This window comes from Condylostylus longicornis, unplaced genomic scaffold (genome assembly GCF_029603195.1).
Source record: "Condylostylus longicornis isolate FDR11 unplaced genomic scaffold, ASM2960319v2 ptg000049l, whole genome shotgun sequence".
Lineage (NCBI taxonomy): Eukaryota > Metazoa > Arthropoda > Insecta > Diptera > Dolichopodidae > Condylostylus > Condylostylus longicornis.
In genome coordinates this window covers 3,457,824-3,476,028 of record NW_026578018.1, presented here as the reverse complement: position 1 = coordinate 3,476,028, position 18,205 = coordinate 3,457,824, and the positions used below count along the sequence as shown (strand labels likewise).

The window sequence follows — 18,205 nt, the reverse complement described above, 5'->3', positions numbered from 1 at the left end:
CGTATTTATTTTTTACTTATTTTTACTCATCCATAAAATTATTATTGTGTTATTTCCCTTCCGGTTAAGATTTCTTTTTTCATAAATATTCAACAAGTATGAGGCATTTTTTATTTTAAATCTTTCATTTACTATTTATTTAATATTTAATCAGAATCAGAAAAGAATTGTATAAAATCATGCAATTTTGAAAATATTATTAAAATATTTTAACAATTATATAAAAGTTAAAATAACAATTATGGTTAAATGTCTATGATTTGATAACAATTTGTGTAAAAGGAAAAAAATGTATAACACTATCTGTTCTGAATAGATTTCATGACTAAGAATAAATTTAAGAACAATTAATCTTTGTCCGTATAATCCGAAATATTTTAAGGTAACATTTTGAATAAATTCTTATATATTGCAAGTAATTTATATATATATATATATATAAAATTATTATGTATTAATTAAGTGTTATGAAAGAAAATTAAGTAATTAAAAATTTAATGTTTTAGCACTTTTCCTCTTATTAAAGAAATTTATTTGACTACAAAGTCGAATAAAGTGTTCAATTGCTTCTAGCTCGGAAATTATATAAAAATTTTGATTTTCATGCATGTTTGCCTGTATGTCACACTTTTTGAATTACTGAAATGTAATAACTGCTAAAGGTAGAAAATTCGGAATTCAAACCTTATAGATTTGGTTTTTCTTTTTCGTTGTTATAATAAAAGCAGCTTTTGTAAAGCAATCTTTTGAAAAAGACTTTTACTTTCAGAGTGAGCAAAAACAAGGCAATAAAATAAATGACACATGGTCTGTTATATCACTTGTAACGTGATTTCAAATGAAGTTTTTCGCTCCTAATTTACCAAAGCTAGGTCATTAAAATTGTCACATGTTTAATGCTGCGACATTAAATTGTTATGGGTGTATTCGCTATGATAACATGGAAAATAATCTAATAAGCCAATAGATCGGATTGAATATTAAGAGACCTTTGTCCACAATCGATTTTTATGAAATTGAAAGGGTTGTAATGCCGTGACAATGGGATCTTGCTAATATAAAAATAAAAAAATTTTGCTTTTTGAAAACAATAAATAAAAAAAATTCTAAAAATTTCAAATAATATTGAAAATTATTTTTTTATTTTAAAATATTTTAGAAATTGGAAAGAACGTAATAATATAGAAGATGATGAACTTTTATATGACCAAAAGTAGATCCCACGCATTTTATATTCATTCAAAGAAATTAATAAATATATAACAGAAAAATATATACATACATTATGTATGTATGTGTAGCAAGTTTTACGGTATGACAAACTTGATAAACATTGTTACAAATTGAAATTGTATTCGATTTATCAATACGTACAATATATGTATACGACCGTACCTTATATGCTTATTGAACAGACAAGAAATGAAACTATTACCATGTATATTAATTTTGTATATATATATGTATATAATAAAACACTATAAGCGTCTGAGTATTCTGATGTCATTCAATTTAAAAAAAAAAAAAGAGTAACTAAAATTTAATGGTTAGAAAAATATTTTTCACTATAATAATGTGCATTAATTTTTATATGAAACATAATAATCATAAATTTTCAATATATACAAGGTGTTTTAGAAATATTGTCTATAATATATAAATTATAGCGTACACTATAGCAACAATCGAAAGTGAATAAGATTTTAATCTAAAACTAGATTTTAAATCCAAACAGTTTTCATAGTACAAGGTACTTAAATTGTAATTTTTTTAAAATTTTTAAAATAAAAAGTGTTGAAAACTAAAAGTAGTTTAAATACGAAGCCGTAAATGAAGAGTTGAAGGTGTAAATTAATAGATTAATATTTTAAGCTAGTAGATTTTTCATTTTATAGCGAGTATTTTACATTTATAACAGCAAATATTTCCCATTTCTAATTCACAATTACAGCACCTTAGAATTGGCTCCCGCACACTTTATTAATAACTCTGTATTATTTTTGTATTTAGCATGCCCATTTACATTTTTATTGTGTGCGGTTTGTAATTGCATTCTAATGGGTAGACATTATATTTTAAGTATATATACAAAGTAAATATATAATAGCATACTTAGTAATCAAAATATGATGTCATATTTTGGTATCGGGTTATTTAAAATTTATTTACACATACTTATGAATTTAATATTATTGGTAAAAGAATTGCAATGTTTAAATTATTGCATGCTTAAATTATTTTTATTATGCATTAAAAATATAACATTATTGATCGTCGGTCTATATACAATAAAATTTTGTTTAAATATGCTTTAGTCTAGATTTCTATTGTAGCTTTTAATAGCATTAGTAAATACACGTGTACACACATAAATATTTAATTTATAGTGTAGAAAATTTTCGTTTAAAATTTTTAGTCCAAAATTATTTTTGTACAACTGAATGAAATTTACTTAATTAATTCATTTATGAAGTTGAAGTTTTTTAAACAATAGCCGCAGAGATTGTTCTAAATAACAATATTTTAGATTTTAGAAAAAATTAGGTGATAAATTCCTCTGGAATTAGATAAATCCTGTATCAGTTAAATTATTTAATGTTAATTAAATAGGATTAATTTAATGTTACTATAGGATTAAAATTTTTAAAAAATTAGCAAAAATCCTTAAGTTTCATATTAACCTTAATTAAAACATGAAATTTATTCCTAAATTCACACAAAAGAATGAAGAAAAAAGTGTGAAATTCGTATTGAAATTATGGAGGACGTTAGATTAAATCTAATCTAATTAATATAAGGTGGAACGTATAGGGCTTCGTAAATCGAGCCACATTTCGGCAAGTTATTGTCCATAATGAATCAGATATACATTATTGTATTCTAAAATTTTGGACGTTTAAAGGCCATGTGAAGTTCTTTCAAAAATAAAATTTTTAAAACTTTAGTTTTTATAAAACTTTTCATATAATTTCACGCTAAATGAGAATTTAATTCAAAACTGGAAATTTATTTTTATTATTCACATTTTTTATTCATTAAAAATTTTCTATTAGCATTGGTTTTTCAATGGTTAGCAATATAACTTTTTAAAATTGGCCAAAAATTTTATGTTTTAAGGGCTTTAAAGTGCTCATTCACTAAAAAATACTAGAACAAAATTTTCTTGCTTCATTTAAGATTATAACTTCAGAAAACATGAACCGTATTACGATTAGTGCATACAAGATGGCTAATACAGCAAAAGTAACCAGAATAGTATGCACTCTTTTTAATCTTAACAAAAATTAATCTAAATTTTTTGTCATATTTTGCAAAAGAACCAATTTCAAATAGGACTGACATCTATTATTGCTGGTTGTCACTAAAAAAATTTTTCAATAATAACGAGATATTGTTAAATTTGATTAATTTTCTAATTTTAATTTTTGATTAGAAAAAATTTTTAACATAATTTTTTTTTTGCGAGTGTATTGACTTTTTTAATGTCAAGTTTTTTTTTTTTTTTGCTTCATTTTTAAAAAACATGTTAGAAAATAAATTCTTTTTTTCCTTCTTCGTCAAATTTCATTATTTGAATATGATGCGCGTTGTTTATTAGAAAGAAAGTGACACAACATTTTATAAAAAAAAACAAAGATAAAAAAAGCAAATTAACGCAAAAATCCCGCCAAAAATATTTTTCGAACAGCGTGTAAACATAGAATTCGAATTTCAATAAATTTCTGATTAGGCCATCACAATATGAGGTGATTTTATTAATAGAAAAAAAAAATCTTGTTTGGCTTAGGTTTCTTTTCTGTTGTGTTGTTTTCCATACTTGTTTAGACTTAGAATTCCTAAAAAAGCAAAAACAGCGATTAAATTTAAAAGTTTATTTGTTATGCAAATTGGAATTTTTTTTTCATCGAATTTTTGTTGTTTTTTTATTTAGTTTTTTTTTTTATATAAAATTTTATGATTAATTAATTTTGTAAAGAAATTGAACATCATATGAAATAAAAATCATTTTCATTGGTTAGCACTGATATTTATTTTTTCTAATTTAATGGCATATACGTTATTAAAATAATTGGAACCATTTAGGTATAATATAAGGTGTAGTATTAATTTTTAGCCAATCACAAAAAAATGAGAAAAAAAAACGCGGGAATTTCGTAAATACTATCCAATATGTATTTGAAAATACTTAAATTTGATGATTAAATCTGTTTGAGTTTATGTTGGTTTTAATGAATTCATTTTTAAATTAAAATGTAGGAAAATAGTCGCATAAAATTGAAATTCACTGATTTTGTGATATTAGAACTTTAAGAGCTCTAAATAGTTACAAGTTTTAGATGATTGGATAGAGTTTTAGACTTGGATTTGGCACAATTCTGAAAGTTTTCATGCTAATCAAGCCAATTATTTCTTATTATTATGTTTTTTCGGTATATGATATTTGACAAGCTACAGTATACCCTTCAAAAACACGATGCGGCAAGCTAGTAATGAATAATAAAATTTTATTTGGTATGTTATCATATTTAGAATTGAAATATAGTAGATTTCGTCGTAGATCTCTGAAAATAACAGTCAATTTGTGTTTTCTAAAGTTCTGTTGTTTATTAATATTAAAATTATATATACATATACCTTATACAATTGAAGAAAACTGCATTGAAATTCTAGCCAGCGTATGTTGTTTGTTTTTTAGTTATTGGTCACTTTGAATTCTATTCTTAAAACAATAAATTTTTTAGCCTACAAATTTTAATGTCTAGAAATATTTATGAAAAGTATTGAGTTCAATAGTCTTACAGTTAAATAGAACATTATAATTCAATGATCGTGCAGTGTTGGTGCGATCGAGCGAAATTATTTGTAAACTATAATTTTGAAGCAGAAATGGAGATCTTTCCAAATTGGTTTATTAGCAGACTATGATGGAAATGTTATAAAACAGGGATGGCAAAACTTTATCGGACTGCGTGCCAAAAATAATTATTTTAGAAAAATGAAAATACTTGCGTGCCATAAAATAAACAAAAAATATTTGTCATTTAAACAAATATGTCGATTTATTTATAACTGACATAATCTTATTTATACATACATTATAAATATAGAATTACTGAGATTTTTGTTGTTGCTTAACAGGCTTAATTTAAAAAATTTTTGGAAACAATATTTAGCAAATATAATTTTTATATTTTAAGCAAATATAATATCGGAAATATAAAAAATTTTGCACTAAAATATTTATTAGCGCGTGCCAGAGAAAGTAGAGACGAGTGCCACCTTGGGCACTCGTGAGTTAGGATCACCCTGTTATAGGATTTTCTAATATTTAATTTCAATAATTTTAAAAATTTCCAATAATTTAATTTCACTTTTTAAAGGATATTTTCATCTGTCTTGTTTTTACCTTAAAATTTTCCTCTCATGTCAATAATTTATTGATTTTCCTTGAAAATTAGTTTCATTAGTTTATCGTGTGTCAATAAATGCGTGTTGCATGCTACACAATCAAATTCAAAATGATTTCAAAATCTTACATATTAAATTTTTTCCTTACAGACATTTTAACTGCCTTCATTTGTCTTTACATTTAAGTATTTTTTTATTTATTTAATTTGAGTTACATGTTTTTTTTTTTTTAATAAAAATGATGGAAAAGCACGTTTTGTAATAAATCACCATTTTGATTTTGATATTTTTTTTTTGTGTAAAAAGTTCATTCGCTCCTTATAAAACGATAAGAAAATGTACTTAAAATTCTCTTTCTTTTAAAGATTTTAAACTTTGATACATAAATAAGTTAAAAAAAAATATGATTTAAAATTCTAAGCAAGTTAGTTTAGAAAACAAAAAAACTCCTAATAAAATTTAAAATATCAGTTAAGAATATAGTTGAAAAAAAAAAACACAATAAGAATAATAAAAAAAAAATTTAATAAAATAAAATTTAACTAAAAAGTATGTGATAAAATGTGACAAAATTAAACTTTATTTATTTTTATTTTACTAGATTTTTTTTAATAGCTTTTCATGGAAAGAGTTCATCAAAAAAAAAAAATGTACACAAAAATTACATTAAATTTAATTAGCGTTTGTCTTTTATTCTTTTGTTTTTGTTTTTACTTTTTTTATTAAATGAAATTAAATTAAATTTCTAAAAATAAAAATGGATAACATTTAAAATTTAACAAATTTTCTAATATAAAAGTTTTTAGTCTATAAAAAGTTTTATAGATTTTCTTTTTTGGTAAAATAATTTTAATGTAAAATGAGGGGGGAGGGAGGGGGCACATAAAACATCGAGTACGCTGAGTCACATAACCTCAAATTTTCTATTTTGAAAATTTCAGAACGTGTTTTCAAAAAATTTACTAAACAATACAATTTTTAACTTTTATTTATTAAAATTACGGATTTCTTTTTTAATGCCTTGAGAATATATGCTTTTCGAATTAAATTCAAGAAATTTTCTTAAAATACATCCAAATTTGATTTTTTTTCCTGTACTTTTCAGAGGGTTATCTGTAAAACAAAACTGTCATATTCACTTTTTGACATGTTTTTTCTTTAAAGAGAGAAATTACATTCAATAGTAATACTCTTGTTAGATTTCATTAAGTAATTTTATATCTTAAGTAAAAATGCACCCATTTGATGTGATTTCTGCGCTGTTGGCATCTTTGGAAATCATTTCTTCAAAAATTTAACAGGAATTTGCGCCATGATCTATTTAGCGTTAGATACAATTATTTTTTTTTCATTCTAAAGTAAATATAAATAAAATTGGATCTTTCTTCTTCACTGTGCATTGTTCTTTGATATATCACTTGCACGAACTCGGCAAATTGGACTCCCTTTTGTTTAGATTCTTTCTGATTGATGAGGAGACGGCGATACATATTCTGTGTGACTGTGCAGAAGGTGGAGATGATTTGGCCGGGGCTTTTTCAATGTTGCATAGCTCGCGTTCTTCACTCCTTAAGCGAAATCTTCTGGTATTGGTTAGTGTAAATGCAATATGGGAGAGGTACAATAAGTCATGCCTGGTGGTCGGAGGCAGATAAAAAAATTTATCTGTGCGAGTTGTTATTTCAAAGACGTCAATTATTATAGCTATTTTGACCTGAAATATTGCAAATACAATCTAACGCCCTTTCGAAAGTAAAACGAAAGGGAATAAATTATGAGAAATTTAAAAATATGAAATCAAATATTTATAAAAGCACATTATGTGAGGCAAAAAGTTTTGAATTTGCAGAGAAAACAATAAAGGTAAACAATAGAATTAAAGTACGCCTGAAAACGGAGTTTTGGAGTAGTTATCGAGGTTTTTTGTTTGCTGTATAGTTACGGCGGAATATTTTACTGAAATAATATTCGTGTGTCGACTGTATAGTTTTATAATGAAAATGGTAATAATAAACTGGAGGTTTCAATCACTCATCGTGTTTATAACATGATTTCTTAGAAATTGGTAACACTTACTTTAAGATAATTTTTAATATCTTTCTTGCCTTACCTTTAATATTGAATCTCTTAAAAAAATCTATTTCTATTATACTTTGAGTAAATAAGAAATTTAAAATTTGATGAAGTCATTGTAACTTAATCCTCTTAGAGACAGTTTGTTTTTTTATTAAATTAAATTTCATTAAAGTTTGAGCGAAACTACATCTTTTTTTTATTTTTTATATTAAAAATCAGCTCAACATTTAAATTCTAATTTTTCAACTTCAAATTTACTTCAATAGTTTAATGAATATTTTAAGTATTTTGAATTAATTTTAATTTTTTGAAAAAACATACACAAAATAATCACTTTGAATTTAGGCATACAAAATGTACACGTTGCCCTCTATTTTTTTAATATTTTTGCAAAAATTTCTTGACATTTCGACCCAATTTTATATTTTGATAAATAAATTCGGCATAAATAAATTTATTCGCACAAATCGCAAAAATTATCAGCAATTCGTTCCAAATTTTTTCTGTTTTTTTTTTTTTTTTCATTTAATTCATGGGATTAAAGATTTTTTATATTCAATTTTATTCATCATGAATAATTGACAATATTTTTTTTTTGTTTGGATTTTGTAATTAAATGATAAGAAATTCAATTTTTTGAAATTTATTTTAATAATAATAAAAAACTACAGAGATGAATAATTTTTTTTGATTGATTTTTTATAATCCATTGTCTTAAATACTATCGTATAATCCTTATATACCTATAAGGTGTGTCACCACAAGAAACGCTTTGTACACCTTTACATCAATTTACGACATTCTTGTTGGTGTATCATTTTTGACAAATAGTTGACATGACAGAGTAATCGTTTGTAATTACAATCGACATTATACGCAATAAAAGCTGCATGTAAAGTCAATGAATGTTTACGAATGTAATTATTGACTTCTGTCAACACGGATGTGAAATATTCATTCAATGAGAGAAGATCAAGAAGCTGTATTCAAATAATAAAGTAACACACTTCCAATGTTAAGGCAATTTTACAATTTATGTGTTTCAGATGGCAAAATTGACAATATTCTTCTGCAAATAAAAGTTCAAAACTAAATGATTTTTGTGCGCTAACACAATATAACACTTTATATTGAGAACGAACTATAATGAAAAATTAAATTTTCGACTTTATATTGAGAACGAGCTATAACAAATATATAGTGCACTTAAATGTATAAGTGTAATCCTTTTAATAAAATTTTGAATATATGCCACTAACACCTTCGATATTATATGGGTTAAAGGCTATTAGTTATAATCTCAAATTGATGATTTAAACTTTGATTTTAAACCAAACAATGTTATTATTGTTGTACATCCGTTTTACACATATTTTCAATAATTCTTCATTTTGAGGTTAAAAAAAGATTAAAAGAATTATTCTTTTTAAGAATTTTTTTTTATTAGAATTTGTCACTTTTAAAGAATTTCTGTTTAAGTTCAAATTTGGTAGTAATTTATTAAGCGGTAAATGTGATATTAATTAGCGGAAATACCATTAAAATCAATAAACCAAAGAAGATTAGTGTAAAATTATGTGATTATATGAATATTTGCTTAGGATTCTATATGAAAACTTTCTAATTTCTAAAAAAAAAAAGGAATTTGAAAATTAAATTGCATTTTATAGGCTTAAGTTGATGTTAAAAAGAATGTCATTACATTCAAATTAATGAAATATGACTAATATATAAGATTCTGAATTTGTGAGAACAAAATCTTAAATTATATAATAATTAAAAATTAATTTCTAGTTCCCGTAAGTACGGTAATTTCTTGATTAGCGAAGCGTAATGAATTAGAAACTAAAGTTCTGCTGCTTTAAGAGATGATATAAAAATTAAATCAGAGAAAATCTTACCAGATTGACTACTAAACTAATCAGACCAGTAAATAAAATTTTAATATCTTTATCCTTCTGCATTTGGTTCCGATATCGAAAAAATTTTGGTGAGCATTATAGAGGCGAATTAACTTAGCAATAAAATATTTTGAAGAGAATTTAATAAAGACGCAGACACTTGTTTTATTGCAATGTAATAAAGGGAAGCAATTAAGGAAATCAGTTGAGAAATAATGAACTAAGTTCCTAGAACTTTATTTATTGTCCCACTATCTATACTTATTGAATTGAATTGTCCAATATATTTTTGCTACGTCCATTTAGATTTTTTATTATGTGCGATCGAAAATTTACTTTGAATACTAAAACTTACTAAAATTACTAAAGTACTATTTAATAAAATACTAGAATTTTATTATTAAAATAAAATAACTAATTTTCTTTTCTTTTTATATTGCAGGATTTTAATGAACAATGTCCATATTCATTATCACCAGTTAGTATTAAAAGTCAAAAATTATTAAGATCACCAAGAAAAGCAACTAGAAAAATATCTCGTATACCATTTAAAGTTTTAGATGCACCTGAATTACAAGATGATTTTTATTTAAATTTAGTTGATTGGTCATCACAAAATGTTTTAGCTGTTGGTTTAGGTAGTTGCGTATATTTATGGAGTGCATGTACTAGTCAGGTGAGTTTTAATAAATATTTATACATACCCACATATTTAAAAATGTGTGTCAATAGAAATTTATCATAATAGAAATATTTGTATTTGTTAATTGAATAGGTGTTAATTTTTATTTATTTTTTCTTGTTTAATAAATACAAAAAAAAATTTAAAACTTTTTATTTGAAATTTTCATAAGTTATTTTGTTTTTTTTTTTTTAGGTTACAAGACTTTGTGATTTAAGCTCTGATACAAATACTGTTACATCAGTATCATGGAATGAAAGAGGAAATTTAGTAGCTGTTGGTACACATCATGGTTATGTAACTGTATGGGATGTTGCAGCTAGTAAACAAGTAAGCAAATAAAAAAAAAACCAACTAAATTTCACTTATTTTAATTGTTTTGTTTCTTTTTAGTGTTCAAAAGACAATTTCAATTCAAACTTTCTATTGAAATATTGAAAAATTTATGATTGAATCATTTATAAGATGATCATTAAATTTTTGAAAGCAACTTACTTATTTATTTGAAAATTAAGTGTAGTTTCATATTAGGCTCTATACGGAAGCTTCATTTTACATTGAAATCCATTGTCATTAATAAGGACTTCAATTCTTTGATTTTAAACTCTTAATTTTCAAATATTTTTTCGTGTTCTTATGAATTTGTAAAGTATTTTTAAGATCATACTTGAGTTGAAGTGTACAAACTTTTGCCTCATTATATTTTTTTGTATAGAATTTATTTTCTGCTTATTAATCTTTTAATTTTTTTTTTTCTATTAAAATTATTTTCAAAAATCATTCACTCAATTACCATATTAATAAAATTTACAATCACTTCAGATTGTATGATTTCTTTTCTTGTTGTAGGTACAATAGAAGAAATGTTTTTCTAATGTCCGATTTTTTTTTTAAGTATATTTGTTTAATCGATTAATATTGGAAATTTTGAAATTTTTAAGTATTAAGTAAAAAAAAAAAGAATAATTTGACCTAGTTTACCGTTTAATTTGGTTACAATTTCGTGAAAAAGTTATTGTTAAATGATTTGAAATCTTCATAGAAACACCAGTATTCTGTTGAGATGAAAATTGAATTTGAGATTTAAAGCATAACATTCATAAGTAGTACATACTTTATTATTTTAGTATAATTTTCGATGATTATTAATATATTCGGCTAATTGCTATGCTTTTCTATAGAGAAATTCAATAATTCCTTATACTTTTCTTATGCGACGTGAAACTATACTCAACTCCTTCATTTGATGGTATTTATATCAGCACAAGAGCCGACGGATAGTCATATTGTGTCACCTATGTATATTTCTTTATCAAATCAAATTTTATAATTATAAAGAGAAACACGTGTATTTATTCTAAAAATTAAATAAAATTAAATTTTATTAATTTCCTGATAAGCAAAAATTACATTATGGTAACATTAAATTTCACTCTATTCTATTAAATTAATTAATTGGAAACCTCTGTCTGAAATCTAATAACTTTGAAATCCCTGAAAAAATAATTTCTGTATGGATAATATTACAATTTAACTTGATTTTATCAACTGCAGTTTACGAATGTCTTATCAAAATTAATTTGCAATTTTTATTTGTACAAATTTATTAAATTTTTCTTCCTTAGCTCAGTGATAAAACAATAATTTCCAAACTGTTACAAGCACAAGAGTTACAATGAATGTGCTCTTTCTGTTTTATCATTAATTTTACATTTTTTAATATCTTTTTTGTTCTGATTTCATTGTAATGTAGTTCGACATGTTATAAACTGTTTGAATTTTATGAATCACCTGTGAAATCCAACACGTAACAATGGTTATGAAATTTACAAAAATAGAGAAAAGGAAATTATGAAATATTTATAAAATTTTTAATTAAGTAAATTTCATAAGCTCGAATTTATTAAATTTGTTGAAAAGTTAATTCAATATTTGCAGAATCAATGAAAAATCTAAAATTGAGGCGGCAGCTAATTAATTCATACATGAAATTTTTCAACTCTTTCTGCAATATCTATTTGTATCATTAATCACAAATACCTTTTCTCTTAATTAGAATAATAATATTTAATATTACTTTTTTAATTACGAAAAATAATACTATCTTTCTTATAGAAGCTCAAGTTTCTCAAAATTTTATTGTAATTAACTTACGTTTTAAAATGAATTTTCTGAATTATTTAAATAAGTTTACTATATTTTTGCACATAATTAATTTTAAATATTAATTAAAGTATAATGAAGCAAAAAAAAATAAAAAAAATCCAGTTTTCAACATCGAATTTCACTTTCCATTTTGAATTAATTAAATTAATTCAGTAAAACAACATGCAATAATTAAACAATAGAAAATTCTTTTAAATCTTATAGATTGCATATGTTTAGGAGGGCGTCTTATTATTCTTTTTAATATTTAATTCTAAAAAGTATGGCTTTAATCTATATAAATTTTCTTTTATTTATTTTTTAGATTAATAAATTAATTGGTCATTCGGCACGTGTTGGTGCATTAGCATGGAATAGTGATATATTATCAAGTGGTTCAAGAGATCGTTTAATAATGCAACGTGATACAAGAACATCACCACAACAAATTGAACGACGTTTAGTTGGACACCGTCAGGAGGTATGTGGTTTAAAATGGTCACCAGATAATCAATATTTAGCTAGCGGTGGTAATGATAATCGTTTATATGTATGGAATCAACATTCATTAAATCCAGTACAATCATATACTGAACATATGGCTGCTGTTAAAGCAATTGCATGGTCACCACATCATCATGGTTTATTAGCAAGTGGTGGTGGTACAGCTGATCGTTGTATACGTTTTTGGAATACATTAACTGGTCAACCAATGCAATGTGTTGATACCGGATCACAAGTATGTAATTTAGCATGGTCAAAACATTCATCTGAATTAGTATCAACACATGGTTATTCACAAAATCAAATCTTAGTATGGAAATATCCATCATTAACACAAGTTGCTAAATTAACTGGACATTCATATAGAGTTTTATATTTAGCATTAAGTCCAGATGGTGAGGCTATTGTTACTGGTGCTGGTGATGAAACATTACGTTTTTGGAATGTATTTAGTAAAGCAAGAAGCCAAAAAGAGAATAAAAGTGTACTGAATCTTTTTACAAATATTAGATAAATTTTTTATGTGCATGTAATTAAAAATTATATAGAAATTGTATATATATATATACTATAAATATGTACAATTATACATATGGATAAAAAACGAATATGTATATAAAAAAAAATTTAACAAAATGTTTAAAAAAAAAAAATCCAATAAATAAGAACTAGAATTCAAAATTAATATTATTTAAAAATTAGTATATAAATAATATACATATATTTATATATATATAAAAAAAAAACAACTAAATTAAAAAATTATTCGATATTCGAAACTTATAAATTTTTTTATAAGAAAATTTTATTTTTATAGTAGATTTATCTTAGTTATTTTGTAATTATACATTAATTTTTTTTTTTGGAATTGTTTTTTCTTTTTTATTTTTTACATTATATATAATGAATTTTATTTCTGATTATCATTTATATAATATGTAATACAAAAAAATATTATAATTTCAATTATATTATTTACCTTTGAACTTTAAAAAAAACACATTAATTAATATGACTTATACAAAAATTTAAATTTTATTTTATAGTAAAATTTTTATGGAAAAAGAAAATTTGGACAGACAAAATTTAGTTTATTCCCTAAAAAACAACATTAAGAAAATTTTAAATAGGACAATTATGGTAATATAAAATAAGAGCCTAATGATTAATTTCAATTAAAAACTTGTTATCTTCTAATGTATCAAAAATTTTAATGATACAAAATTTTGTCATATATATACACACTTATATATTAATATACACTCCCATCATGAAATTCGTTCGCAGCTCTGAAATTCGAAAAATTACGAATATCATATTATAAACGAATTACAAACTACTAAATTTCTGCTCCGTATTCGTAATGGATTAATCATAAATTATGTTCATAGTAAAAATTACCCTTAAAAGTCTATGAAAGAAATAATCACTCGTAATAAGCAATTTAAAGAGAATAGTTATTTTAAATTTTTCAATTTTGAATTTTTTTGCGTTGAATTTGAGTTACTCTAACACATACAGCTCTACCATGAAAGGAAATGAATTCATATTGTCATGAATTTTTATTTTCCAAAAACTAAAAGAACTACAATACTTTCATACAAAAGGATATTTTAAAAAAATATTCTTTTATATGAAAGTTGTTTACTGAAAATAGCAATAAAAAATATATAAAATAAATATTTGTTAGTTGAAATAAAATACTGATTTTAACACTTCAAGAAATGGTACTGCTATTTATTGGTACGTCTTAATTATGTTCGTACTTTGTAGGATTCTACGAGTGGAAGTCATGATAGAGTTGATAATTTTCTTTATATTTAAATATAAATGAATTTAATTCAATTTTATTTTTAATAAAAATTTAATGAGATAAGTGCAAATTTAATTATACATAATAATTATAAACTTTTTATATACATAGTTAAATTTTTTTTTTCAAATATTTTTTTAAAATTGTAAACTCTCATTCATTTAAAAATTAAATTATTGAGCTCTTAATATTATATTTATTTACCATTTCATAAATTTTATAATAATTTATTTCTGTTTTTTTTTCAAATGGAATTTATTTACTTTTATTTTTATTTCAATATTCATATATTTTTATACAATATTTTAATTGTATTTTCTGTGTGAAATATTTTTCTTTTCTTTAACATTTTTGCAATAAAAAATTTTTTTTTTTTTTTGAAAAAATGATTGAATATAATTGAACATAATTTTAAAAATTTGTTATTTACCTATAATTAGTATATTGTATTTAAAAAAAAAAACAAGCGATATGAATGGAAAATTTGTTATAATAAAAAACATTTTGTTCTCCCAACTAATTTTATTAACAATTATTAATGAGAATTTTAAAATATATATATAATAAAATTTTTCTTTAAATAAAAAAGAAGTTCTAATTAAATTAACCATTTTGGTATTAATAATTTTATGTTTTAAAAAGAAAAATGCTTACATTATTATATATCAAGTTCAAAATTGAAATAAACCAAAATATAACAATAAAAAATTATATAAAAATAACTAATTAACTAGATTAAAATAGTTTAATTTATTGAAAAATTAATAATTGAATTAATATAAACTCAGAATAATGTTAATTTTTTTATAAAATTACAAAAAAATGTCGAATAATAAAAAAAAATTGTAAAATAAAATGTTTTCAATAATCTACTCGAAAATTTCATTATTGCATATTAATTATAAAATATTAGAAATTTTATGTAAATTTTATTAAAATTTATAATGATAATAATAATATTAATAATAATTAATAATTACAATAATAAAAATAATAATAATAATATTTAACTACGTAACTAATGGCTTAAATACTAATAAATATAATAGAAAAATATGAAATTTTTTTAATCTTTTTGGAAATTATTTATAAAATATATATTTGAGTTTCTGTTGATTGAGAATGCATTCATTACTAATTATTACAAAATTAACAAATACATAATATATTTGCATATTAATTGCAAAATAATTATTTTATCCGAAAATTATTAAAAAGAATTTAAAATTGCAATTACATTAATTTTTTTTTTCATTTGTATTCGATATTATACTTTTTCATAGCACAACCAGAGAATACTATAAAAAAAATTAAAATTTTTTTAAGAAAACGATATTTAAATTTTTTTTTAAGATTTCTTTTAAATATTATTGATAAAATCAATTATAATATCAAGTCATAAAATTATTAAAAATCAAATTATCATGAAAATATTAAAATCTCATGAAAAACTAAAAAAAAAAACATGAAAGTTTCTAATGTCCAATATAAAAACTCGTTTTCGTAAATTTGCCAAATATTTTATAATCTATATAAGAATTTTTTTGAAAAATATTCAATTTTAATCTTTTTTCATAAAAAACTCAATTTGATCGGTTTATTCATATCGTTATTTTAAATAATCTTCCATTTTAGCACTAATTTGAATAATATTTTAAAATTTTATTACATTAAAAAAATAAAAAAAAAATGTTTATTTTTTTAAACATTTCCTTTTTAATATAAATATTTTTATTTAATTTATTTATGAATAAATATTTTTAAATAAATTAAATATAAATTTTTTGATAGGATTATTAATTTAGAAAATAATTTTTAATAATTTATTTGTGCAATTTTAGATTTTATAATGTTTGTTTGTTTTATTTGTAGTGTAGCGTGTTTGTATTTCATATAATTATTATAGAATTTATAATATAATTATATTTATAATTATTTTTAAAGAAAAAATTACATTAATATATTTAATATAGATAGAAATTGATTACATTTAAGTGTTCTTAACGATAAAGTAGACTGCTTTTTAGTTGTTAGGTTCACTGTAAAATAGTTTTTTTTTTTTGTAATTTTAAAATATTTTTTAATAGCCGCGTAAAAATTATAATTATTTTTAATAATTTGTTTTGTTGTATTTATAATATGAAAGTGTGAACTCTTTAGTGTTTTTTGTTTTGAATCAAATATGGAAATTCATTTTTGAATCAAATGTAAATTGTTTCGAAAACCAAACCATAAATATTTGAGGGAAAACTTTTATATATATTGTATAGCAACAAATTAGTTTTAAAGTAATCTAATTATAAATAATATAATTGAGCCTAATTAATAAAATTTTATCACATTGTCTGAACTTAATTTTCATCAAAAATAAAAGAAATATTGTTTGTACAATTGAATTTCATATTTCATTAAAAATTCTTGGTTTCTAATTAAATTTTTATTTCGCTGAGCTAAGACGTCCAATAATTCAAAATATAATTTAATATAAATTTTTCTATTATATTTTGCCAAATTAAATCGAAAATTGAGTTTTTTAATATGAGCTAAACTATTTGATTTTAGAAGCAAAATTTGTATTAAAAATTAAGATGTAAAGAGAAGTTTTAAAACTTGAATGTCAGCAAATTCCACTAATTTTCAAATATTTCTTTGGGTTTAATATAACTCAGATGAAAGAAACTCCTGTTAAAATTTCAATTTTTTCAATTTTTTTTTTAAGTTGACTCTTGTAATCAATCTATTCTTTTAACTAACAACAATAAAATAATAATTCATATTGTATAAATTAGTAAATTCTTTCATTATTATTATTACTATAATTATATGTAAACATTCTTTCGTAATTTTTAGAAAAATATCCAATAAATTGTATATTTTATGTTGTTTTATTTTTCTTGTGTGAGAAATTAAAATTGTTTTTTAATAATAGAATTTTTTGTATTAACTATTTGATTTATCTTTGTATTTCTGTGTGATAAGTCTTAAGTGAAAAGTTTGATAATAATTTTCGAAGAATATTTTTAAAAATAGAAATATAAAAATTACACCAAAATATTTCTAAAATTCCTATTTTTAAATTAAGGTCTAAAACAAATAAATAAATTACATATTAAAGGATTTTACATTACATCGTTTAAAATTTTTAGAAAATAAAATTCAAATAAATTAATAAAATTAATTAAATAATTAATAATAGTAATTATTGAAAAAAAAAACTATTAAAATAATATTAAAAAAAATTAAATGTATATATAAAAAAAAAATAAAAACTGTTGTGTTTAATTTAATGTTTTATAATTAGTTATAAAAAAACTTTACAAAAACATTTTTAAAATTGTGGTAAGATGATCAAACTTTTATTAGTTTAAAATGTAATTTTCGAATCACCGCTCTCAAGTTGGAATATGAGACTTTAAATGTTTTGTAATCCCTCATTTGAATAATAAAATTTCAAAAAATACCCTTTAATGTGGAAATATCAAGAAAAAATTTCTAAGTTTTCTTTTCATTTCCTAACTTGATCACTAAATTCTCATAAAATTCTTAATTTTTTCTAAGCTCTTTTGTCATATTAAAATCTCTTATTCTAATTCAACGGAGCACGGTATACATATAATTGTTTTATATTCACACGTTAAGAGCCTCATTATTATGAATCTTGTTGGAAACAATTGA

The 18,205-nt window shown here is 22.1% G+C and overlaps 1 protein-coding gene across 2 annotated transcripts in view; it reads left to right on the top strand.

Annotated features, from left to right (window-relative positions):
* Positions 1 to 13,385, top strand: part of LOC129611291 (fizzy-related protein homolog) — a 47,529-nt gene extending 34,144 nt beyond the window's left edge. For both annotated transcript variants that reach the window (XM_055524358.1, XM_055524357.1), the window contains exons 4-6: positions 9,829 to 10,062; positions 10,264 to 10,398; positions 12,539 to 13,385. In XM_055524358.1, coding sequence (XP_055380333.1) covers positions 9,829 to 10,062; positions 10,264 to 10,398; positions 12,539 to 13,231 — 1,062 coding nt within the window. In that variant the 3' untranslated portion in view covers positions 13,232 to 13,385. The remainder of the gene's footprint in view (positions 1 to 9,828; positions 10,063 to 10,263; positions 10,399 to 12,538) is intronic.
* Positions 13,386 to 18,205: the final 4,820 nt, after the last annotated feature.